General features: G+C 46.7%; 1 protein-coding gene across 1 annotated transcript in view; it reads left to right on the forward strand.

The window, feature by feature from the left end:
• The first annotated feature begins 1,080 nt into the window (after window positions 1–1,080).
• The window catches only part of NOX5 (NADPH oxidase 5), a 26,950-nt gene continuing 3,080 nt past the window's right edge, over window positions 1,081–24,950 (forward strand). The window contains exons 1-14 of the mRNA XM_034783921.1: window positions 1,081–1,162; window positions 3,448–3,571; window positions 4,053–4,203; window positions 6,273–6,483; window positions 8,887–9,121; window positions 11,417–11,570; window positions 13,257–13,432; window positions 14,555–14,737; window positions 16,391–16,523; window positions 17,520–17,662; window positions 19,099–19,260; window positions 21,006–21,050; window positions 22,908–23,032; window positions 23,898–23,982. Coding sequence (XP_034639812.1) covers window positions 3,452–3,571; window positions 4,053–4,203; window positions 6,273–6,483; window positions 8,887–9,121; window positions 11,417–11,570; window positions 13,257–13,432; window positions 14,555–14,737; window positions 16,391–16,523; window positions 17,520–17,662; window positions 19,099–19,260; window positions 21,006–21,050; window positions 22,908–23,032; window positions 23,898–23,982 — 1,923 coding nt within the window. The 5' untranslated portion in view covers window positions 1,081–1,162; window positions 3,448–3,451. The remainder of the gene's footprint in view (window positions 1,163–3,447; window positions 3,572–4,052; window positions 4,204–6,272; window positions 6,484–8,886; window positions 9,122–11,416; window positions 11,571–13,256; window positions 13,433–14,554; window positions 14,738–16,390; window positions 16,524–17,519; window positions 17,663–19,098; window positions 19,261–21,005; window positions 21,051–22,907; window positions 23,033–23,897; window positions 23,983–24,950) is intronic.

The following is a 24,950-nucleotide window of genomic DNA, read 5'->3' on the forward strand; positions in this document are numbered from 1 at the left end:
CATTAATAAAGATGTTGAACAAAACCGGCCCCAGGACCGACCCTTGGGGTATTCTGCTTGATACCAGCTGCCAACTAGACATCTAGCTGTTGATCATTACCTGTTGAGCCCGACAATCTAGCCAGCTTTCCATCCACCTTATAGTCCATTCATCCAATCCACACATTTTTAACTTGCTGGCAAGAATACTGTGGGAGATAGTATCAAAAGCTTTGCTAAAATCAAGATATATCCCATCCACTGCTTTCCCCATATCCACAGAGCCAGTTATCTCATCATAGAAGGCAATCAGGTTGGTCAGGCATGACTTGCCTTTGGTGAATCCATGTTGACTGTTCCTGATCACCTTCCTCTCCTCCAAGTGCTTCAAAATGGTTTCCTTGAAAACCTGCTCCATGACTTTTTCCAGGGACTGAGGTGAGGCTGACTGGTCTGTAGTTCCCCGGGTTCTCCTTCTTCCCTTTTTTAAAGATGGGCACTATATTTGCCTTTTTCCAATCGTCCGGGACCTCCCCCGATCGCCGCGAGTTTTCAGAGATAATGGCCAATGGCTCTGCAATCACATCAGCCAACTCCCTCAGCACCCTCGGATGCATTAGATCTGGACCCATGAACTTGTGCATGTCCAACTTTTCTAAATAGTCCTTAACCTGTTCTTTCACCACTGAGGGCTGCTCGCCTCCTCCCCATGCTGTGTTGCCCAGGACAGCAGTGTGGGAGCTGACCTTGTCTGTTGCCATGTTTGCATTTGGCCTGGAGTTTTCCTTGATTGCACAAACCGTAGTGTGTCAGCTTGCCAACTTACTGAGTTTTTAAATAACTAAGTAAACAGAGGGAGCCTTCCAAATGAGATTTGCTGCCTCCACGCCAGTGATGAAGTGAAACTATACCCCTTGCTGCGTGAGCTGCACTTTACTTTCTAAACTAACTGGCTTGTCACACATGGACCTGAAGTGCCTATTACATCAGTTCATAGTAAAGTGCAAGTGGTTTACTATCTGGTTTCTGGTTCTGACATTCCCATGGCAACCTCCCCCCAATTTAGTCACAGTTTACTGCCTCACAAGTAGGATTTGTTCAAAAATTGAATAAAGGTTGCAGCATGAAAAAGACACTTCCCCATGTGTTCCTGACGGCTAGTAAATAAGGACTGAAACACAGTGTGAGTACGAGCTCTTTACTGAGTTTGGCAGGGCGCAGTTTTCAAGGTTAGACAGTTTAATAGAGCCAGCGATGTAAAATAAAGGAAATTAAAAGAATAACATAAACAGCTGTGGTCAGCTACATTTTAAATACAATGAGGCAACAGAATAACGAGGCTACAATTTAACATGATAGAATAAGTGGACATGAGTCAGGAAACGTGTGAAATCATAAATTAAAAGTCTTTATAGATCGTTTTATAATATAGTATATAAAAACTATGTAGCTGTGTCAAGTATTTTATACTTAGTTTGTGTGTGTCTCTTTCACACGCATATAAACTGGATATAAAAATACCTGATATATTATTGGAAGAGCCTCTCAGGAGGAATGTAGAACTCTGATGATGATCCCTATTTGGCTGACTCCTGCAGGGGTAAGAATGGGATCTGGGATCTGGAAGGGTTTTAGTTTAATAGAACATGACACATGGGCTGATTTACAATATTGAAATGACTTGTTGACTGCTGTCTCTTTCCGGTTTTTATGGACCACTGGTCTAACCCAGTATGGCCATTCTTATGTTCTTATGATAAGTAAAGCTGGTAATGCTGCCTGGTAGTTAAGGTTGCTTGATACTTCCCATTATAAAACCCTGTTTTCAGTTACTTGTAACTTTACCAAATGTTAACCATTTGGGCTGAAGTTTTGCATGCCAGGTCTCTGCCTCGGTCTGATTTTTTTATTTTTTAAGTTTCAGCAAAAATGGTTCTGCCATTTCTGAGAACAAGACTAGGGAAAAATACATTATTTTGCCCAGGTTAAAAAAATTCCTATAGCAGTTTCATTGAAAACCTTTAGCACCCCTGGGTTTTGTGGTAGGGGCCTGAAATTTGGCCTGTTCTGGGGATGTGCATTTTTGCTGTTCCCTGGAAAAAATGCCAAATCTGGCCAAGTTACTAGCTTTTGAACAGTTTCAGTTTGCACATGCACAGTAGAGACATGTTAGAGTTTGGCAGCTAAATTCTTCGAAGATTCCATCTATACTGAGCATGCTCCAGCCCATGGTTGCAGGGGCTGAGCAGGGTATTGCCTGCAATTGCTGCTCCTGGCTGCTCTGGTCCTGGGCACAGGAATTGAGAGCAGTGAGATGGTTTCTATTGTACTCCCAATGCTCCCCATGCTGGCACTCAAGCAGTGTGGAGGAGAACACAGCTTGACTCAAATGCAGAAGATAAAAGAGGCAAATGGAGTGCAGGGCATAGCAGAGGGAGTAGTGGACAAGGACCATGGGGCAGTGGGGAGAGACTGGAACTGGGACCTGGAAGGAGAAGAAACTGGGTCTGGACACAGAGGAGACTGGCACTGGCTGGACAGCTGTACCTGCTGTTTTAACAGAGGCCTGGGGGAAACACCAATGATAGCAAGATATTGAAATATAATTCCCAAAGCATTATCAATTCCCAAAACAGTTCCCTTACTGCTATATGTCTGATCCAGTGCACTAAATGCCCTAATAACAACTATGTGGGTGAAACCAGACACATCCTCACACAGAGAAATGATACAAGAGAAAAACACTCAGGGGCAAACACCTTTCACAAAACAGTCACTGCATATCTGACCTCTGAGGGCTCGTCCTCAAAGGAAAGCTGCACAATACCTTCAAAAGATGCACCTGGGAACCTGAATTTATAACTTTGCTAGACACTAAAAATCATGGACTGAACAGAGACACTGGATTTATGGCTTATTACAACAATCTGTAACCTACTAACCCCACTTCTTTGTCCTATAACTGGAGAGTTGTTAACAGACCACTTCACCTTGAATGGTCTCTTATAATAAGTGTTAAATACTTACACTAAAGTATCAGGGGGTAGCCGTGTTAGTCTGTATCTACAAAAACAACAAGGAGTCTGGTGGCACCTTAAAGACTAACAGATTTATTTGGGCATAAGCATGAGTTGCATCCGAAGAAGTGAGGTTTTTACTCACGAAAGCTTATGCCCAAATAAATCTGTTAGTCTTTAAGGTGCCACCAGACTCTTTGTTGTACTTACACTAAAGAATCTGTTCCACCTTGTATTTAGCTGTGACACTCTGAGTACATTTCACAGAGCTGAAGAAGAGCTCTGTGTAACTTGAAAGCTCGTCTCATTCACCAGCAGAAGGTGGTCCAATACAAGATATTGCCTCAGCCACCTTGTCTCTCTTATGTGCCTAATAAGGCATTTCTAAATCTGAGCAATTAACATGAAGTTGGAATGACAGTGTTTAACAGTGCCTTTTTTGATTTCCTAGCACAATGAGTATAGACGATGACACCCAATGGCTTGAGTGGGTAACGAAGCAGTTTGAAAGCATCGCTGGGGAAGATAAAGAAATTGACTTGGAAGAATTCAAAACTGCTCTGAAAGTGAAAGAGGCAAGTTCTTTGGGGCTTGGGGGGAGTTTGGCTGATGATCTGCTGTGTTTCTGTTCAGATAGCCAGATGTGAGCTCAGACTAGAGGTATTATTAGACTTCACCCTTTTGTCAGTAGTTAGTGCAAAACAATACTGGCAGATTAAAATGGGTCTGTGGTCTGTTGTTATCCTGTCTTAATTAGAAAAGTGAAGCTTAAAAATAGAATGGAGGGGCTAATGCAGAAGGGTTACAAAGAGCTTTGATCCACAGTACTCATTATATATTGTTAGCAGTGATGGAAACCACAGGTGAAAGACTAGGGCTAAATCTTTAAGTCTCAGTCTTTTTGTCTGACTAGTTTTTTGTAAGGTTGCTAATCACCATGATATTCAGCCCTTACTAAGCCAAAATTTCCATTGATGTTAATGGAAGACTTCTGGCTTGGGTTTATAAGGAGCACCCCTTAAATGTTGATGAAAATATTTGTTCTCCTTTCTGTAGTCCTTCTTCGCTGAAAGGTTCTTTGCATTGTTTGATTCTGACGGGAGTGGAACCATTAGTTTAGATGAGTTACTCAAAGCCTTGAACCTTCTCATACATGGAGACGAAACGGACAAGCTAAGATTCCTCTTCCAAGTTTACGATGTAGATGGTAAGATTCTGAAGAATTTACTTACCCCCCCTTGTCATTTGGATATCAATGCTGCTGTCCTCCGGAGCATGAGAGTGCTTCCGCCTTCTTAAAGATGGGTGGGGGAACATGCCATTAGCATAGATTTATACGAATCGGACCACTCAGCTGAAGCCATTGTCTAATATTCTACAGCGCCAGCTTTGTCCTCTTCCAGCACAACATAGACGTCTCCTCCTGAATTAAATCAATCTGGCTGAGAAGTATCCGGAATGGACACTTCTAAACCATCTATCAAGCTCAACTTTGCCATCCGTGACTTTTCAATCTTCCCCATCTGTGATGAAGGTCTCAAAAATACCCTTAAAAGGCAGCAATTAAACTAGCTCCAATTGTAAGTTCTACCTCGGTATGTTCTTACCCTAGACAGGAGCCAAGCCGTTAGGGCTAGATTCACCAGGGGGACTTACACACCTCACTGCTGCGATAGGCACCTAAGTCCAAACGTTAGCTCATCAGAGCTGCTGCCTAAGTCCCTATGTCCATTCATAAAGGCCCCTCGGTCCCGCCATCTGTCATGGGGCACATGCGCAGCCACCTCAGTCCTGACACCGCCACGCAGCTCAGCCCCTCACTCTCACCTCAGCCCCAGGGGGATTCTCGAACGAGGCCTTCCTTCATCTATCCTATCGCACTTGTGGGGCCTGATCGGGTCGTATGCTCAGAGACCCCCTTAGAGCACATCTAATGGATCAGAGCCCACACAGAATACAGCCAGGGCAGGTGGGTCCCCCCCCCCTTTTACTACATTGCCTGCAGCACTCACCAGGACGTGGGAGACCCAGACTCGAATCCTCACTCTGCTAGAGGTAGAGCAGGGATTTGAACCCAGATCTGCCACCTCCCAGCTGAGTACTCTCACCACTGGATTATGGGGTGACTCCCTCCCAATCTGTCTTGTTGGAGCTGTTCCGCTCTGTATAAATAATTAAATATTAATTGGGCCAGAGAGAGAGGTCTGCCTATGCCGCAATCAGAGGTGTGACAGTGGCATGCATAGCCATCCCCATCAATAGCAGTGAAGCCGTGGCTGCACGGGCTGTACAAAGTCCATGCAGGACTCTGGATGTGTATTCAGGTGGCTAGCCCCTGCTGCCAGAGCATCATTATTATTGTTATTGGCGCAAGCTGTGTGAAAGCTAGCTTGGGGATGTCTACACACGCTGCAGTCACACCTCTGATTTCGGTACACAGAGAAAGAGATTCATTAACGGGCTGATTGCACCCATGACTATTTTAATTATTTCTACACAGTATTTAAACACACTCAGTGAAGAACAAGTACAATCAAAGACAATAAAAAGTATTTTGCTAACAAAAAAATATTTGTTCGCAAATATTCATAGTGTATGGTTTGATCAAAACCACAGGGGCAGGTTTGAAGCTAGGGATCTGACTCCAAAACATACCTGCCGCAACTTGAAATTTGCAAAAAGGTTTAGTTTTGAGGGTCATGCTTTTTTTGTTTGGTCTAGTATTGAAATTCTGGTACATGTGAAATGTTGGTTTATCTACAGGCTAGGAAAAGTGAAAACATCAGCAAAATAAACGTCCCAGTTCTGCCCTGCCAGTATTTTCTGCTCTGACCTAATTGAGCTTAAAGGATTTGCCACAAAACTAAGAATCAAATCACTTTCCAAGCTAATTTGACTTTACATTTTGCAGCCAGTTAAGCATGTCTGTGTGGATTTCATAATGGTGAACGTTGTCAATCAAAATTGGAATTCACACACTCAAAATAGTTGTTTCACGTAGATCACTCACTACTTAATCTAAATTAAACCAATTTTTTCCCTAATATATCAACAATTAGCCAACCTTACCCTCGGGGCACAATTTCCCAATGAAAATCCTGAGTTCAAGGAAGGAAGCCTGTTTCTGTATCCAAGGGGAAGATAAAACTAAAAGCACCCAGGGTTTTCATAAACCGGTTCACTAGCTGTTGTATATCCTTTTGTTGTCTTGGTAACACAGGAGCAAATGTGTTATTACTTTAATCTGTGTCAGATGTAAATTCTTGCTCACCGTAGGCAGTGGTTCCATTGACCCAGATGAACTGCGCACAGTCCTGAAATCATGTCTGAAGGAGAGCGCAATATCCTTGCCAGAGGAGAAACTGGATGACCTCACGCTGGCTCTTTTTGAGTCAGCCGACAAAGACAACAGTGGCTCCATCACTTTTGAGGAACTCAGGGAGGAACTCGAACGCTTTCCAGAGGTCATGGAGAACTTAACCATAAGGTATTTTATCCCTAGTATAATGGCTTTGACAGGCCCCTCTGGGTTCCTAATCAGCGCTGTATATTAGAACTCCATTTTCCTTGTTAGCGCCTTGTTCTTCCCCGATTTCACAGGCTCCTTCAATATCGTTATTTATGCTCACAGCGGCCTAGCCGTGGATGGGTGCTTTTTATTTTTTCCCTTTGCGATGAAGTGTCCCTCTTCCACGAATCTACCAAACCCTTCCCCATCAGGAGACCACGAGGCCTGGGATCCCGTCCAAGGCCTGGGGGTGATTTTTGAGAAACAGCACACTTAAAGGAAGCTGCATCCCTTCTGTCCGCAGCGGGGTTTCTTGAACAGTCTCATGGCAAGACGCCCTCCGAGCTGTACTCCAGCTACAGAGACTTGGTCTGCTTGAGTCTACTGCTGGCAGCAGCCATCTAGCTGGGAGCTGGCATGTTTTTCTGACACTCGCTTACAGATGCCCAGTGTGAGAAACCGGACACCAGTTTCCGTGCTGCGTCAGTGCTGGACGAACAATCAGAACAGGGCAGTGATGTTTAAAAATGAAGGGCCTAAGATCTTGCGAGGTGCTGTGAGCGTTCCCTGATGAAATGAAGAGTACGATAGCATCTCAGAAATGCTGCTTGTCGTGTGCTTTGAAATGCTCTTCCTGGAGGAGAAGAGGCCAGGAGTGAGTCTTGCCATGTGAACCATCAGAATGTGAAAGGGACTAAAATAGTGCAGTGTTCTAGACATTACACATCACAATTGACTCTCCTCCTAATCTGTACAATTAAAGGCCCACCGAGAGCCGAGGGTAGCGGTATCTTTCAGGATGGTTCCCCTCTATCAATGGATTCTTCAGTGGAGATGCCTTCAGAATGTGAGGAGCCCCAGGGGATACCTCTCACTCTTATTTCCATAAGGCGAATCTCCTGCTTCCACCTAATCAGCATTAAGTGAGGGACGTTGACCCTTCTCTGGCATTGTGGAATGATGTAGGCACATCATCTCCACCTATTTGGTGTCCTCCTGTTAGTGGCTTCCAGCTGCGTTTCCACTTTCTGTGCTTCAAGAAGTTGGGACTTCAGGGTGCCTCCAGCTGTCCATTTATTGTAGGGTCCCACTTCCCACCTTTGTGGCCATTACAGCCCACGGGAAGGAGGGTTTGTGTTCCAGTAACTTTATCCAAATCCTCCTCCACCAATCCTGATTCATCTAGGAGCCAGTAGTGCACTGCATGAGCAGAGCAGCCCAGGGGACGTTCCAGTCGGTAAACCAAGAGCTCAGGCCAAATGCACCCAGCGTTTATACTGCTTTTACTGCTCTCAGTCCATCTAGAGGGTCCCAGAGGTATGATATGCTCAAGGTGGTGCAAAGGAGGAAGACCAGCACCAACATGTGGGGGCATGGAGTCATCATCATCATCTTGGCAAATTTCAAAGGGACATGGCCTTCTTGCAAATCTAGTGCCACCCGGATCCATCTCTGGCAAGATGTTTAAGGTGGTCTGATTGCCAGTGCTGGAGAGAAACCGAATATACAATCTTGTTGTGCCACTGAAGCTTTTGGTGCCCTCTTGGTCACTGGCTGTGTAGCAGCATTCCTTGGTACATACACGCTGGAATTCGTTGGTCTTCCATTCTAATAATATGTCCATACCAGCCAAGCCGCTGAAACCGCTGATGGAGGCGGTTGCTGGGTTTGGCTTTGAATATCCTTGTGGCTGAGTTTGTCCTGCCATTTGACATGGAGCAGGAGCCGACGAGAATTGAACACGTCAATCTGGTGATCTTCAGCCCTCCTCTGCGCCCATGTTTCGTGTCCATACAGCAGAGTTGGTGTAACTGGGCTTCTGTAGATCGGCAGCTTTGTAGCAAACGTGATGTCACGACTGCCCCGCCAAGGCCGCTGAAGGGCCCCAAACATGGCAGCCGCTGCTGCTCTACAAGCGTCCACATCTTACAAGCCTCCTCCAGCCCTGTCTGGGACACTGCCCATGTATTTGACAGCTGCCCCCTGCTCGATGACCCATCTGGATGGGTTAATATCGTGCTGGTTGTAAGCTGGAGCTGGAGGCTGTTTGATGGTATGGCCAGGGACTTAGTTTTATGTGGATTATATGGAGGTGTAAAGTCTGGGGGCAGGTAGTGCTGGTTGGGAAAGGAGCTCGCCATGGGCAGAGGTATGCACTGATTCAGGGGCCTGCACTGGCAGGAACGCTATCGGCAGTCGAAACTCAAAGGAGGGCATCCTGCAGCTGCTGTCACGGGCACCCCTGGGAGTTCCCCTTGGAGAGTGGGTGCAGGGCCACCTCCTCCCCCACCTTTCCCAGTGCTCTTCTCACAGCTGCAGAGCGCGGGAGCCGGTTGCTTTGTAACAAACCTCTTCCCTTCGTGTTCCCTCCCTTTCCAACAGTGCCGCGAACTGGCTAAAGCCCCCGACAGCCGAACGGAAGAGCCACACGCCGCGCTACTTAACCCCAGCCTACTGGCACAACAACAGGAGCAAACTGCTCTTCATGGGTGGCTACCTGTGCCTGAATACCCTCCTCTTCACCTTGGCTGCTCTGCGGCACGCGCCTCTCGGGGGCTGGGTCATGGTGGCGAAAGGCTGCGGGCAGTGTCTGAACTTCAACTGCACGTTCCTTGGGGTGAGTCCTGCGCCTCTCCTGGCAGAGGGGGACGGTCACACTGTGGGAGGGTTCGTGCGTGAATCAGGGGTCACAAGGGGCTGAGGGTAGTGCTTGCATGGCAGGTGCTCTAGAAGAGTGAATCACGGAATCGTAGAAATGTGGGGCTGGAAGGGACCCAGAGAGGTCATCGGGTCCAGCCCTCTGCGCTGAGGCAGGACCAAGCAGACCTAGACCAGCCCTGACAGGAGTTTGTCCAACTTGTTCTTAGAAACCTCCAGTGATGGGGATTCCACCACCGCCCTTGGGAGCCTAATCCAGAGTTTAACTACCCTTATGGTTAGAAAGTTTTTCCTACTATCCAACCTACATCTTCCTTGCTGCAGATTAAGCCCATTACTTCTTGTCCTGCCTTCAGTGGCCATGGAGAACAATTGCTCATTGCCCTCTTTAGAACAGCCCTTAATGTATTTGCAGACTGTTCTCAGATCTCCCCTCAGTCTTCTTTTCTCAAGCCTAAACATGCCCAGTTTTGTTAACCTTTCCTCACAGGTCAGGATTTCTAAACTGTTGATCATTTTGGTTGCTTTCCTCTGGACTCTCTCCAATTTGTCCACATCCTTCCTTGTGTATGGTGCCCAGAGGGGGATGCGGTACTCTGGCTGAGGCCTCACAAGGGCTGAGTAGAGAAGGGACAATCACCTCCCATGTCTTACATAGGACACTCTTGTAAATACATCCCAGAATGATATTCGTCTTTTTTGCAACTGCATCACATCGTTGACTCATATTCAATCTGTGATCCACTGTAACCCCCAGATTCTTTCCAACAGCACTACCACCTGGCCAGTTATTCCCTTTCACCCCACCTGCACTCAGGAAATAGGATTTCTAAGGGAGAGAGGATTCTTGCCGTAATGCTTGCTTTTTCTATGGGGCATGCAGCAGTTTTGCTTTGCTTCTGTTCAAAAGGGCAAATGTTGGCAATCATTAAGACAAGTACTTTGCCTTTATTGAATTTCATCTTGTTGATTTCAGACTAATTCTCCAATTTGTCAAGGTTGTTTTGAATTCTAATCCTGACCTCCAAAGAGCTTGAAGCCCCTCCCAACTTGGTGTCATCCACAAATTGTATAAGCCTAATCTCTACTCCATTATCCAAGTTATGAATGGAAATATTGACTAGTACCAGACGCAGGACAGACCCTGCAGGACTGCATTCTCGCTACTCCGACAACACTTCAGTTGGAAGAATCATAAGGCATGTCCACACTGGAACTGTAGGCATCATTTCCAGTTTGTGTAGAGCCGTGCTAACGCTAAGGTCTGGTCTACACTGGAGGGGGATCGATCTAAGATACGCAACTTCAGCTACGAGACTAGCGTAGCTGAAGTCGATGTATCTTAGATTGACTTAGAATCACTTACTTCGTGTCCTCGCGGCACGGAATCGACGGCCGCCGCTCCCCTGTCGACTCTGCTTCTGCCCCTTGCCACGGTGGAGTTCCGGAGTCGACGGCAGAGCGATCGGGGATCGATCCGGCGGGTAGTGTAGACGTACCCTAATGGAGCTAAAAATAGAGCCCTAGGTACATCCTCGGGGCAGCTGCCTGGTGTCAGGGAAGCTAGCTGCCCCGAGGACGTACCTAGGGCTGTCCTGCCACCTCTACAGCTGTGGCTACACTACTACTTTAAGCGCGCTAGCTCGACCAAAGCTAGCATGGTACGTCTACCCAAGCCGGGAATTACTCCGCCAGCTCCTCCTCCGTGGAACTCACTGGGCCGGCCAAACTGCTCTTTGCCATGGCAGGAAATGGAATGCGTGGTCGTGTCACTTGCTGCGGAATCAGACCATTGAAGTTAAAAATAAAAAGTTAAAGACTAACAAACAGGAAGAAGGATATGAGCTCTGCGAGAGCAAGTAAAACCAGGACTGGCCTCGCCCCAGAGCAGCCAGCACACAGACATCCCTCTGGTCTTCTTTAGCTGTTACTCAAAGGTCAAGAGGGGTAGGATGGCCTCATGAGAAGAGCACTGGGCTGGAACTCAGGAGAGTTGGGTTCAAGTCCTGACTGTGACCCTGGGCCAGTTTTTTTACATCTCTGGGCCTTGGTTTGCCCTTCTGTCCTGTCAGGATGATGTTACTCACTCACCTTAGCAAAGAGCTTTGAAGTAAGTGTGTTGGGAGGAGTTAGAGGCTATGATGCACGGAGGTCAGACCTGGTCCCTTCTGGCCTTAAACTCTATGGCTCTGTGTCCTGATGGAAAGGGCTGTAACAGCGAGGCGTGACTATCCCTGTCGTCCGGTTTTCAAAGGTGCTCATGCTGCGCCGTTGCCTGACGTGGTTGCGAGCTACCTGGGTTGCGAAAGTTTTCCCACTAGACCAAAACGTCATCTTCCACCAGCTCGTGGGGTATGTGGTGGGGGCGCTCTCAGCAGTTCACACCGGAGCACATGTGGGGAACTTTGGTGAGTAGTAAACCCTCTGCTTGCCCATACCCCCATGCAATAATTCTACGATTCTTTTCTTTGCAATACGCTTTGCTCATGCAACCATTCTTCTAACGTACGCTGCAAATCTAAAGAGGAAAAACCATCAATTATTAAAATGGAAAATGGCAACTCCTCTTTCACTCTAAAGAACATCAGCTACTAAAAAACCAAGGATTGAAATCTACATTAAATACAGACTTGATAAAGCAGCATTTCCTAAAGTATGGGATGCACCCTCTGGGGAGGGGGGAATTGGGCACATGAAGGACCAGCCAGCAGGGTGCAGACAAATCTCTTCGTTGTTCTCCAGGGTCTGAACTTTTATTTAACGAAAAAGTTGGTCTCTATGTGTTATGGCTGCAAAGAAACCGTTCAAAACATGACTCACGGATAACCAGTGTAGCCTTGTTCTACCTGAATTAAAGAGATCCTGAGACAATAGCTCTGATACGGGAACTGCCCTGAGTGTAATTGACGTAGCAACATCTGCCTGAGTCTGCAGAGAGCCTAAAACAATAGCTCTGAGGTGTGATTTGCCCCGGTCATTTTGGATATCAATAATAAAGCTTCTTTAAATGTCAGCCTTTTTAACTATTTAACAGCACATCAAAGGATGTAAGAAAAGAGAGGAAGAATTATAAAGCTTGCTCCAGCATGTCCTTAAGTAGAGGGGGGTTCTAAGGACTATCCGGGGGAGGGCATAGGGGGCATAGAAGATATATACATTTAACAAGAGCAGGCCTTTAATGAGATACGGTGAGACTGAAGGAACAAAATTGATTCCATATTCCTAAAGGGTGGGGGGGTCAGCTTTCAAAAGTTTGGGGAGCAATGGATTTAAGGCAGGTCTCGCTTGTAAGATCAGCTCAGCATTTTGATTTCACTCTTCCCATTGCTAATAATTGTGTAAGGTTTCAGCTAAGGTAGAAGTGTATGTGAGACAGGAAGGGATTGGAGCTGTACGTAATCCACTGGTTCATTGTGCGTTGTCCCCCTCTAGTGGCTTCCCCTGATATGAGGTTAAGAGCTTTCTACTGTTACCAGCTAAAGGAGTTTCTCTTCAGCTCAAGTGCTCAAGGTTTTGGGTTCAGTCCCTGCTGACAACCCACGTTTGGAGCAAGTTGTGGAATATGATCCTGCTTTAGGACAAATCAGTCAGAAATCCTGACTTCAACTTCCTCTGATTTATAAGGGCACCCCTGAGGTACTTTGTGGGAGAGTGGGGTGTAGGTTTTTTTTTTTCATAAACAATATATTTTATTAATAAATACAAAGAAAGGAGACATGATTGCGACTGGAATGCCGGCTCCAAGACATTGGAGAGAAAACAGGTTTAGTGCCATGGGGTCCCAGGACCACAACCCAGTAAGGCAAAGGATTGTTTTGTATTCCATTGCCCTCCAAGCTTTTTTTGGTCAAAGAAGGGTTAATATTCCTCTATGGGAGACCTGGGTACATGGGCCCTGTATCTCTGAGTTACACTGCATCCGAGGTGTGCGTGGCATTTTACAGACAAATCAACAGATCAGGGACCGCAGCTCCGAGGAGTTCATGGCCACGTTGGGACGCCCAGTATCCCCTTGTTGATCCCGTACTCCTTGTGGAAAGCGCTAATCCCCGTGGCCGCTGCTGCTCCGCAGCCCCACGTTTCTCTGTGTTTAGTCAGGCTGACGCAGACCCGAGATCGCCCCGCGCTTTGGGAATATCTGTTCACCACTCGGCCCGGGATTGGCTGGGTTCACGGGAGCGCCTCCATCACTGGGATTGCGCTGCAGCTGCTCATCTGCGTGATGCTCGTGTGCTCCAGCACCTTTGTCCGGAAGAGCGGCCATTTTGAGGTACTCCCCAACTGCACCTGCAAGTGGGGTTTGGTTTTGCTTGTTCCCCTTCATTACAGCGCAGTCATATATGCCCCAGTGTTTCCCATTCTGCATCCCTTTTCTGCCAGGGTCATTTTCATGCATTTCTTTCCACAGCGATTCCAGTCGCAGCACGATGATAACGTGTTAGTCCCTCTCCATGCGGAGCTGAGTAAACTGGTAGCTGATCTTAGGGGTTCATTTAACTGCATCCCATGCAGCCAAACTCCTACGTAGAAAGACAGCAGGAAAAACCTGCTCACAAGGGCAGGGGATGGGTGGGGGACAAAGCACTTTAATGGGTTAAGAAATAAAACCCAGCAATTCAGACAAACTCAGGTAATTACATCCCTCGCAAGGCCAAGTTAAGAACTCTCATCCAGTGACGCTTCTCCCACTGCATGGGGGCGGTTAGTGCGGGAATTGCTCCTTGTCTGCAAAGCCGCCCAACGCAGATGGGCGTTCAGTGCTTAAGGGGCTCGCAAGGGCTTTGATTTACTCTGTATCTGGCACCAACTTGCTGTGCACAACAACCAGATCTTCACAGAGCCCTGCTCAGACTCTCCGTCTGGGAAGCACGGCCCCCAGTACCACAGAGGTAGGGTGCCCTCTCTTCCAGGGGGGCCTGTGTGATAACATGGTCCCTAGGCTTATTTGCCTGTTCAGGTGAAATGGAGGAATATTGAGACTTGCAATAGGGCCTCAGTTACTCCTCTCAGTTACACCTGTATAAATCCAGGGGCCTCTTGGGGCAGGTTCTGACCTAGGTTACTCTTGTGTTGGCCAGGAATGGCAACTGGAGGTTTCCCATTGACACCAGTATAACGGAGAGCTACATGTGGCCCCCCCTACTGCTAAGAATGACTGGTTTTCCAGACCTGTCCACTGCCGTTGTTGGCTGGGCTGGAAAACCGAGTTGGAGCTTACTGTATCTCAAATAATGATGGAAAGAAATGATGGAAAACTAGTGACACTTTACCTGAACTACAGCCACAGTTGGGCTTCAGCTTTTGCCACCACTGCCCTCATTAATCTCTCTTACTGTTCATCACCGACGACAGGCCAGTATCCCCAGTGATCCGTTATTGTTGTGACCTGCAGGTCTTCTACTGGACTCATCTGTCCTACATCTCCATCTGGGCTTTGTTAGTCCTTCATGGGCCCAATTTTTGGAAGTGGTTTGTGGTTCCTGGATTTCTGTTCGTGGTGGAGAAGACAATTGGCATTGCTGTGTCACGCATCGGGGGGCTGTACATTGTGGAAATCAACCTCCTGCCATCAAAGGTTTGTTCCCAAAGTGATCCAAGGACACCCACTTCTGGGAATACGTTTTAAAAATACCGCTGGGGCTGGGGGGGAGATGTGAAATAAAGAATTGGAAATTGAGCTTACGGGGGTCTATTCCTAGCTCTGCTGCTGACTTGCTGCATGACCTGGGGGAAGTTGCTTCACCCCTCTTTGCCTCACTTTCCTATTCCCTAAAATGGGAATAAAAATCCTCGCCCCACTTCACAGCGGCGCTTTTGGCATTTGTAAAGTGCTTGGCGATTCTGGTGAAAAGCACTGTATAACAACAACTATTCTTATGTGACCCAGGGGAAAAGGAAGGAAAAGTGAGACAAAAGAGGTATTAAAAAGACAAACTCAGATGATTGTCTACTGCAGGGATAGGCAACCTATGGCACGTGTGCTGAAGGCAGAACGCGAGCTGATTTTCAGTGGCACTCACACTGCCCAGGTCCTGGCCACCGTCCGGGGGGGCTCTGCATTTTAATTTAATTTTAAATGAAGCTTCTTAACCATTTTAAAAACCTTATTTACTTGACATACAACAATAGTTTAGTTCTATATTATAGACTTATAGAAAGAGACCTTCTAAAAACATTAAAATGTATGACTGGCACGCGGAACCTTCAATCAGAGTGAATAAATGAAGACTCGGCACACCACTGCTGAAAGGTTGCCGACCCCCGGTCTACTGTGTATTATGGCCGCGTGCTGGAATGGCAGCATCCCATAGACTCATGGAAATTAGAAATGGCAATGCTCAAATAGGGAGGCAGTGTGGCATAGTAGGTAAAGCACCAGCATAGGACTCAGGAGATTTGGATTCAATTCCTGTCTCTATTCGCCAGACATTGGGCAAGTTTCTGTGCCTCAGTTTCTCCTCTGTAACATGTGGCTACTGATCCTCTTTGTAAAGTGATCTGAGACCTGCCGCTAAGAGCTAGGGGTTATTATTCTTTCAGCTGGTGCAAGAGTGGTCCTTATGTTATGTAGCCCAGAGCATTAATTGATCCATTTTAAGTGTCTAAAGAGTTGCCCCCCACCCCTTCTTTTGGGTCACTGCTGCACAAGCCAATGTGAAAAGCACAACAAATGGCACAGAATCATGGTTTAGTATTTGGCCAGTCAAGACGTTCTCTTGACCTGCATCTTGACTTGTCTGATAACGAAACAATCTGTGTGATGCAATCCTCTGTCAGCATTAATAGGGCCTTTTCAGCAAACATTGACACAAAGGTAGGGTGACCAGACAGCAAGTGTAAAAAATCAGGACAGGTGGTGGGGGGTAATAGGAGCCTATATAAGAAAAAGACCCAAAAATCGGGACTGTCCCTATAAAATCGGGACATCTGGTCACCCTACACAAAGGCCAGTGCCTGGGCACCCATTCCGAGAGGCCTCTCCATGGAAGCAGGCTTGGAGCAGATATAGGTCACATTTCTGCAGTTGAGAGGGCCTGGCTGTGCCAACAGAGAGGTAGCTAGACATCTGCATGCTGTAAAATATGCCCACAATTATTTGCATGCTCAAAACTGCAGGCACAAAATTGGAGGCAGTTGTGCTCTGGAGAAGCTATGTCTGTAGAAAAGGCTTAGAATAACGTAGAGTGTGCAGGGTTTCTTTACCTCTCGGCTTTTCATTTCAATCAAGGTGACTCATCTTGTGATTAAGAGACCACAGTTTTTCCACTACAAGCCAGGAGACTACGTTTACCTGAATATCCCAGCGATTGCCAAGTACGAGTGGCATCCTTTCACCATTAGCAGCGCTCCTGAACAACAAGGTATGTGGTTATACTGGACACCAGAACTGCGCCATTTTGCTATTTAATCGGAATGGTTACTTACAAAAAGGCTAGAATGATAAAATAGCAGATAGAGACCATTTGGTATGGTGCAGCAAGATTTTGCAGCACACGGGCTACATTTGAAGCAATTGATTCAATATCCAAGAATCATTTAATTAGGCGCTCTAGCTGTGGCATGCCGAGAAGCAGGTGTGTTGTTGTTTTTTTAAATCACATGAGAAAGGAAGCTCTTTGCCAGCCTGGTGTCTGGTTTCCCGGTGCTGAGCTGGGACTTGTATTCCACCTCATCTTCTTCGCCCAGCAGACGCGAGCTCCACACTTCTGGAAGGAGAAGCAGACGGGCATAACTTCACAGCTGCTGCCTCTCACCTCTGCTTCCCCTGTCCCTGCTAAAAGGGAACATTTCCACCTGCCCTGCAGCTCTGCCCTTCCCCCTTGGGTGGAATCATGGGAAATGTGGCTTCTCTGAGCAAAATCAAAGACCAAACAACTGTCTCCTCCAAATCACTTATTTCCCTGCAATTAGCGAAACGCTGCTGTGTATTCCGTGCTCAGAAAGGGGCTGGCTATCTTAGGGATAACATGTATCATCTGATGTACGGATCCTGCGACACCAGCTGGTATATTGGATGACTGATCTAATTGAAATGGCCAGAACGTTTATTTGGTTAGCTTTCCTTAGCAGCCTTGTTACTCCCTCTGGTGTGTCTGAAAGCCTGGAATTCAGCCTTAATTTAAATGTTGGGCCAAAATCTGTTCTCCATGAATCCAGGGTAACTGCACTGGACTTCATAGAAATTCCTCTAGATTTTCACTGGTGTAACTGAGACTAAGAACTTGGCCTGTTGATTTAAAAATGTATCACTCTGCTTCTTGCCTGGAGAAAGTTTCAGACCAGCTGTATGATTCCCTCATCAGAATATTTATACAAGGCTCTTTCTTATTTCACCGTCGTCTGCCTTCATTTCACAGATACCATCTGGCTGCATATAAGATCACGAGGACAATGGACCAACAGACTCTATGAATATGTCAGGTGGCTTGAACCACTCAGCCAGGAGCCCAGACAGCTAATGAGAAATCTCAGAAAGCAGAGGTACCACAAATGGACCCAGGTTTGTCATGGACGGGGATTATTTTTATGAATCACTTTTTGTAGTTTAAAAGAGGAGTGCCTTTAGTTTGCTTTTCTGTGAAATGCGTTAGGGTACCATAGTGCCTGCTGCTGCCACTAGGCAGTGCCAATTGGGGATGGGAGAGGGGCACGGCCTGTATTTATCCTGGCACATTGCCCTGTGCGAAGGCTGTTCATTTCTTCCTGTTGAGGACACCCAAACAAGTACGAATATTCTGTTGCTACAAGGAACCTAAAAGCCCGTTGCTTGTGGAATCAGAAATGTCTGGGTTTCTCAGGCTGATGTCCTAGTATCAGACATACAGAGGGCTCTGCTAGCTCATTAAAACACGCCACAGAGTTCAGTATCGGATGCTTCACCTGGGACAGTCACCGCTCCGTTTCAGATTGGAATTGTGTGTCTTCCTGTAGAGTTATTCCTACTTCCTGTTTCTCAAACAGCCTGTGTGCTGTAGGTCCGATCTGGGCTTCTGGGTACAGATAAGAAGTGTGCAACAGAGGGATAGGGCTGTAAAGCATTTCCGGGCTGAGGTTGGAGTCCCCCACACTGCTCTCTCATGGGGATTTTCTGTCTATTCTTTATGGGTTTGCTGATTTTCCCTAATCGAAAATAAACACCATCAAGATGGAAAGTGAATTACATGCTCGTGGTGACTGGAAAGCAGCACAGTGATACTGAAACCTGAAACAAACAGACCAGGCCATTATCTGAAAGGCCTAATAATAATCCCTTGCTCTTATACAGTGCTTCTTCATCAGCAGATAGCGCAGTGCGTTACAAAGGAGGGCAGTACCATTCTCCCCATTTTGCAGAAGGGGAAACAGAGGCACAGTGGCATGAAGTGACTTGCCCAAGATCACCCAGCAGGCCAGTGGCAGAGCTGGGCACAGAGCCCAGGTCTCCAGCATCCCAGTCCAGTGCTCTAGCCGTTAGGAAACACTCCCTCTAGAAAAAATAAGACAGACCGTAGGCTGGTGCAAATCTGCAGAGCTCCACTGACTTGAATGGAGCTACACCAGTTTACAGGAGCTAAGGATCTGGTTCTATATCTCGCTGCTGTCCAATCCTCACGACATTCTGCTGCCCACGTGGCATCAGATTTGTGCATGTAAGAAAAGCAGGAAGATCTGTGTCCTGGACGTTGTCCCCTATAATATGGGTAGTAAGAAAGGAGGTAAGAATGCCCAACAATTTCATATCTAGTTACAGTTCATGAAATTGTTGGGCATTCTTACCTCCTTTCTCACGAGCACATGGCCCAACACATTTTTTAACCCTCATTAGACTTGCTTTCTGCCCTGGGGCCTAAGCAGAGAAGCCCTGGATGGATCAAATGGCTCCTTTCAATAAAGAGAAGAAAGTTTCATTTAGCTCAGTGACATGGCTCACAGTGTTTTCTTTGAATTTGGTTCTAGGGACATCTTTTCCGCTCATCCGGTTCGGAGGCGTCCGTAGCCACCAGTAAGGATGAAACAATTGAACTGACATCTTACAAAGCCGCCAGGTACCCTGACCCTGAACCTGCTGACATCACCGTCACCAGAAGGGATGAAGAAGAGAGCCTACACGCCAGAGAAGTAAAGGCCGTTCATTTGTTGGCTAGACAACTTACCATTGATTACATGTTTCCAGGGCTCCTGGGTTCAGGCGGTTCTGCATCAGCCCCATCTGGGCTGCGTCTGGATGGCATGAATGATCCCGTTTAGGAAAGGCGTCGATGAGTAAGAGGAGAGGACCGTGTAAATGCTGGCCACTGGGGACTGGTCAAACCTTTCCACCAAATATTTTTTTTTGATAGAAAATTGGGGTTTTGACTTAAAATTTTTTTTGCTAAAATTATCTGTTTTGGTTGAAAATTTTTATTTTACATTGAAAAACTGGATATCCAAAAAATCCCGTGTCTTTGGTTTTTGGCCACAAAAAGTAAAACGGTTGATGTGGAATTGCCTCCTGGGGGGGTTACAGTTTGGGTGTCTCGTATCCCCATTCTCCACTCTGGGCTGGGTTCCATAGCCAGACTACAGCTATCATGCACTGTCATGTGATGGCTCAGCAAGAGGGGAAACCATGGTGCGTCCTGGGTGATGTAGTCCAAGTTGTACTGAGGAGTAGGTAAGGCTCCAAGCCTGCAACCCTACACATGTTTAATTTTAAGCATCTGACTATTCCCATTGACTTCAGTGTGACTTTTTATGTGTTTACTGTTAAAACACATACATAAGTGTGATCTGGATGAAGGCCCAAATCATGAAATCTCTGATGGGTGGACACATACAATTCCCATTGACATTCACCTTTTGTCCTTTGTAGAGAAAATACACAGGAAGACACTGGATGATGTTTGTGCTTTTTATCAGTGTTTGCTACTGTGGCTTAATAATGAATTTCTTATTGTGAATTTTAGAAAAGATTCCTCTACAAAGCTGAAATGTGTAGTAATACAGTAGTCACTAGTGGACCAGTTTAGACAGACAAGGAATAGAAAGGAAGTTGCTTTAAAATCAGCAAAGATTCACATTCTCTTTTTAAAGGGAAAAAAAAAAAAGCAAAATTAGATATAAATCATACTAATGTTAGGAAGTTGGAGAACCACGTTTACTGGCTTTTATCATCTGATATGAAAAGCTCTCAGGATATTGATTCTGTCACAGCTGAAGGAGTAGTCATTACAGATAAAGAATTTATATGCACCATTTTTAATGAGTTTCTCTCCCTGTTGCTGTTGAACTATTATCTTTTCTCTCAGTTAGCAGAGAACCTCCTACCGTTGTCAATCTGATCAAAATTCTTGTACATCTCTTATTCCCTCCCAGGCCCTACTAACGCATGATTTGTGGGAATTTGAATAATTACATTTTTGAATCAACCTTTGATTCAATTACAATCTGGATAATTTACACAGACATCTTGGGTGAGATTTAATGCCTTTGAAAATCTTCCCCCTAAACTTATGGGCCTTTCCATTTTGGATAATGATAATTTTTATTAACGTGAACTGTAAATGGAAAACCTTTACTTTATGTTGCCCCTCTCTGAAGAATGGGTATATGGCCACCTACCTTGAAAGTGACTCTTGCAGCACTAAAATCATATTGTGTTTGACTTATTCCTGGTGCAATGAGTAGGTCAGGAATGATATAACCCAGATGAATGTCTCCGCCAATCTGGAAAAACTGGAAAGAAGTCAATAAGTATGACTGGGAGATCTATGGGTGACTTTAATACTCAGAGTAAGGGTGACTTTAATGCTCAAGATGGAATACATTCTGAGAACAATGTCATCTGCTTGACTATTGGTAACATTGTTTTCTTGACGTAACAGGTTTCTGCCAAGCTGAGTGAGAATCACAGAGTTTGTAATATCAAGGTAAGCGTCTCCTTTGCATGGCTGGTTAAAGCGCCTCCCCTGCAGTTGGCTCTGGGCAAACAGACCCCAGAGCCAGTTGCAGGATCATTGACTCATAGACTTGAAGGTCAGAAGGGACCATCATGATCATCTAGTCTGGCCTCCTGCACATCACAGGCCACAGAACTTCACCCACCCACTCCTGCTATAGACCCCTAACCTCTGGCTGAGTTACTGAAGTCCTCCAATCATGGTTTAAAGACTTCAAGTTACAGAGAATCCACCATTTACACTAGTTTAAACCTACAAGTGACCCAGGACCCAAGGTTAAAACCCCCCACAGCTCTGCCAATCTGACCTGGGAGAAAATTCCTTCCCGACCCCAAATATGCTGATCAGTTAGACCCTGAGCACGTGGGCAAGACCCACCAGCCAACAGGGCAGTAGGACTCTGGCCTGTACGTTCTTTCTGTTGTAAGTAGTCCTTACGTGCGCAAGCAGTGCCACTCCGGGGCTAAAGTAAATCTCATTCCCTCAGGTTCCCCTCCTTGTTCACCTGACTATGGGCCCCACCATCCCTAGACATTGTGGTGCCGTGGGTGGGGAGGGGGGCTGCACCCAAGGTCTGTTGGGGGCAGGAGTGGGCTTGGGGGGAAGGGAGGAAACCGCGCCCCAGCATGAGCCGGCAGCACGGAGCAGGCTGGGGCCGGGGCCGGGTCGCTCCACTTCCTGCCGCCCGGTGAGTGCAAGGCGCACCCGACCCCGACCCCTGCTGCAGTCCTCAGGGGAAGGGGTGGAGTGGGGGTGGGGCTGGGGTAGAGCAGGGGTGGGGGCTTTGGGGAAGAGGGGGGTAGGGGCAGAGCAGGGGTGGGGGCTTTGGGGAAGAGGGGGGTAGGGGCAGAGCAGGGGCGGGGGCAGCTTTCCTGGCTGGCTGGCCGCTGGAGCAGCACGCAGCTGTGTAGGGCACCAGGAAAATTGGGGCAATTTGGTGCCCCAGATTTCCTGGTGCCCTTCGCAGCTGCATAGTTTGCGTATGGGTAAGGACAGCTCTGGTGTGGCTGGGCTGGTGCCGGAGCACTTTCCTGGCCCTGCGTCTACACCAAACAGAGAAAGCGCAGCTGTTTCTGGCTGAAAAGTCAACCTAACAATTGCTTTGCAATGTTTTGAGTTGATTGTTTTCTCCCTGAATTTTTGGGCAGGTGGAGAACCCACCAGAAAGCTTCTTGTGTCCATCTTTTCTGCCAGCCATGCTGAGCTGAAGTGATATTAAATCTCACAGTTACAGCTCTGTTAGCGCATGTGATGCAGCCAGACTGGACGCAGCCTAAACCGCCAGGCTGGAAAGAAAAGAAATAATTAAAACGACTGAAACATTTTTCAGAAAAAAATCCCGGGCCAGATCCCAAGCGGGTGTAAAACAGCAAAGGTCCGCTGGAGCCCACGGTGTTACAATGATGGGCTGAGCTCCCTGACTTGCCTACCTTCCACGAAGGTGCAGGAGCACAATGGCCAGGATTGTCAGACAGGGTTAGCACCCATGTCAACGCCAGACTTTCACAGCAATCTCAGCTCTCAGCTAGGCCCTCAAAGAAATGACCCCGTTGGGTGCAGAGCACTTGCCTTGTGGTTCATAGAGTCATCCACTTCCATTAAAGGCAGAGAAGCTCCATTAAGATGCTGATCTTCAATCCTGAATCCCCTATTGAGTCAGGGGGGGTTTTGACTGTGCAAAGAATGCAGGGTGAGACCCTAGGCTGTTACCTGTCCCCCTGCCAGTGCAGGGTTATTTTAGATAAAAAAAGAATGAGAAGCGTCTCTGTGAAACTGAAGCAAATGTATCTTGTGTGGCTCCAAACTGCAGCCTTTCTTCTCTCTTAGTGCTATATTGACGGCCCCTATGGGACACCTACGCGAAGGATCTTCACCTCGGAACATGCTGTGCTGGTAGGCGCTGGAATCGGCATTACTCCCTTTGCCTCTATCTTGCAGAGCATCATGTACAGGTTGGCATTGTACCTCCTTAAGGCTTTGTAAGTAGAATAAATACTAACCCACGGGGGCGGAATTTTTCTTCCATTGCCAAATAACAGCCACGCAGTGATTTCAAGATTCATGCTACGTGTTACGTTCAGGGTCAGTTCTTTTCTAGCTGATCTAGATCTCATCGCTATATTAGCTGGACATTATTCCTGGTTCTCCCACTGGACTGCTGGGTGACCTTTTACAAGTCAACGCTGCCTTGGTGCCTTAGTTTCCCCATCTGTAAAATGAGGATAATGATCTGATGTCCTTTGGAAAGCGCTTTGAGATCTGTGGGCGAACAATGCTATGTAAGAGCTAGGTATTGTTAGCCGAGGGGTTTATATCATTGACTGGATTTTAACCTCACAAGGGCCCTGCTGAGGTAGGGAACTGCTATTATCTCCATTTTGCAGATGGGAACTGAGGCCCAGCGTAGATCAAATGACTCGCCTGGGGTCAGACACAAAGGTTGTGGCTGAGCCAGTGATCTCTTCACTAGATCGTCCTTTCTCCCTGACATTAAGGACTTTGTCCTTAAAGGTGGGTAAAAAGATGTTCCTAAAACCAAATTCATCCTTCCAAACGGACAGACACTACACTGAAGATTGACACCCAAACAGAAAGTTTGCAAAGAAGCTGGATAAGGGTATTTTCTAGAGCTGGTCAAAAAAGGTGAACACTAGAAAAAAATTGTTGAAATTTAGAATTTTGGAAAAATGTGGCCCAGCTCTAATGACTTTCTAATGAGAGTTTTCACTCCTGAGAGCGGGGGGTGCAGGGGTGTGTGCTAAATAGCTGACATGACAGTGCTTGTTACCACACGTGGGTTGTGTTGCATTCTTCTAGGTATCGCATGAGAAAACCAAACGATCCCCGCTGTGGCTATTCATGGGGTGAGAGCCTCAAGGATGATGAAATGAAGCTTAGGAAGGTGAGCTCCTACTTATAAGGATAACTCAAAGCTTCCCATCGACGACCTGAGACTGCTGGTAGTAAATATCTGACGGAATCCTGTGAGCTGCTCTGTGCACAGGGCTCCTGGGCAGAGCAACTTCCCGGATCAGGGCCCAACATTATGTTGTCCGAGGGTCGGCTGGCTTACCAACGTCTAACCACTGCACCAGCTTTGAAATGCAATAATAGCTACGTTTTGCTGCAGAAACTGTATCTCAGGGCTTGTCTACACTAGAAGCGCTGCACTGGTGCAGCTGCACTGATGTAGCTGCGTTGCTGTAGCAGGTCTAGTAAAGACGCTCTAGGTTGATGGGAGAGAGCTCTCTCGTCAGCATAACAAATCCACCTCCGCGAGAGATGGTAGCTATGTCATAGCCCTGTCCATCTTGGTGCTTAGGTCGGTGCAATTTACATTGCTGGGCGCGGGGGGTGGCTTATTCACACCTCTGAGTGATGTAAGTTTATACCAAAGTTAGTGGTAGTGTAGACCTGGCCTCAGGCTGAGACTTATAATGCCCCATTTAAGTCAAGAGGGGCTAATGTACTTTTGGAAGCGCTGCAGTTGATTATAATAGGGATGTCAACAGATTCATGATGAAACCATTGGCACCTATGTCGTAACTGTAACAATAATGTAAGAGGTATAAACCATCCAATCATTTATAGGGTTTTGGGTTCTTCAATGCACTTCTGCCAAGAGGTCTCCAGACCCTTGTCCTGCACTCAGAGACATCCTTCTAAATAATAAATGCACAAACACCACTCCCCTAGAGCTATGTTCACGGCATACAGACAGAGGTATTATATAGAAACATAAAATACTCTTTCTGGAAGAACAACAAGGAATCTGGTGGCACCTTAAAGACTAACAGACTTATTTGGGCATAAGCTTTCGTGGGTAAAAACCTAGTTTTTACCCACGAAAGCTTATGCCCAAATAAATCT

The sequence above is a fragment of the Trachemys scripta genome, chromosome 10 (assembly GCF_013100865.1).
Source record: "Trachemys scripta elegans isolate TJP31775 chromosome 10, CAS_Tse_1.0, whole genome shotgun sequence".
In the NCBI taxonomy this organism is placed as follows: Eukaryota; Metazoa; Chordata; order Testudines; family Emydidae; genus Trachemys; species Trachemys scripta.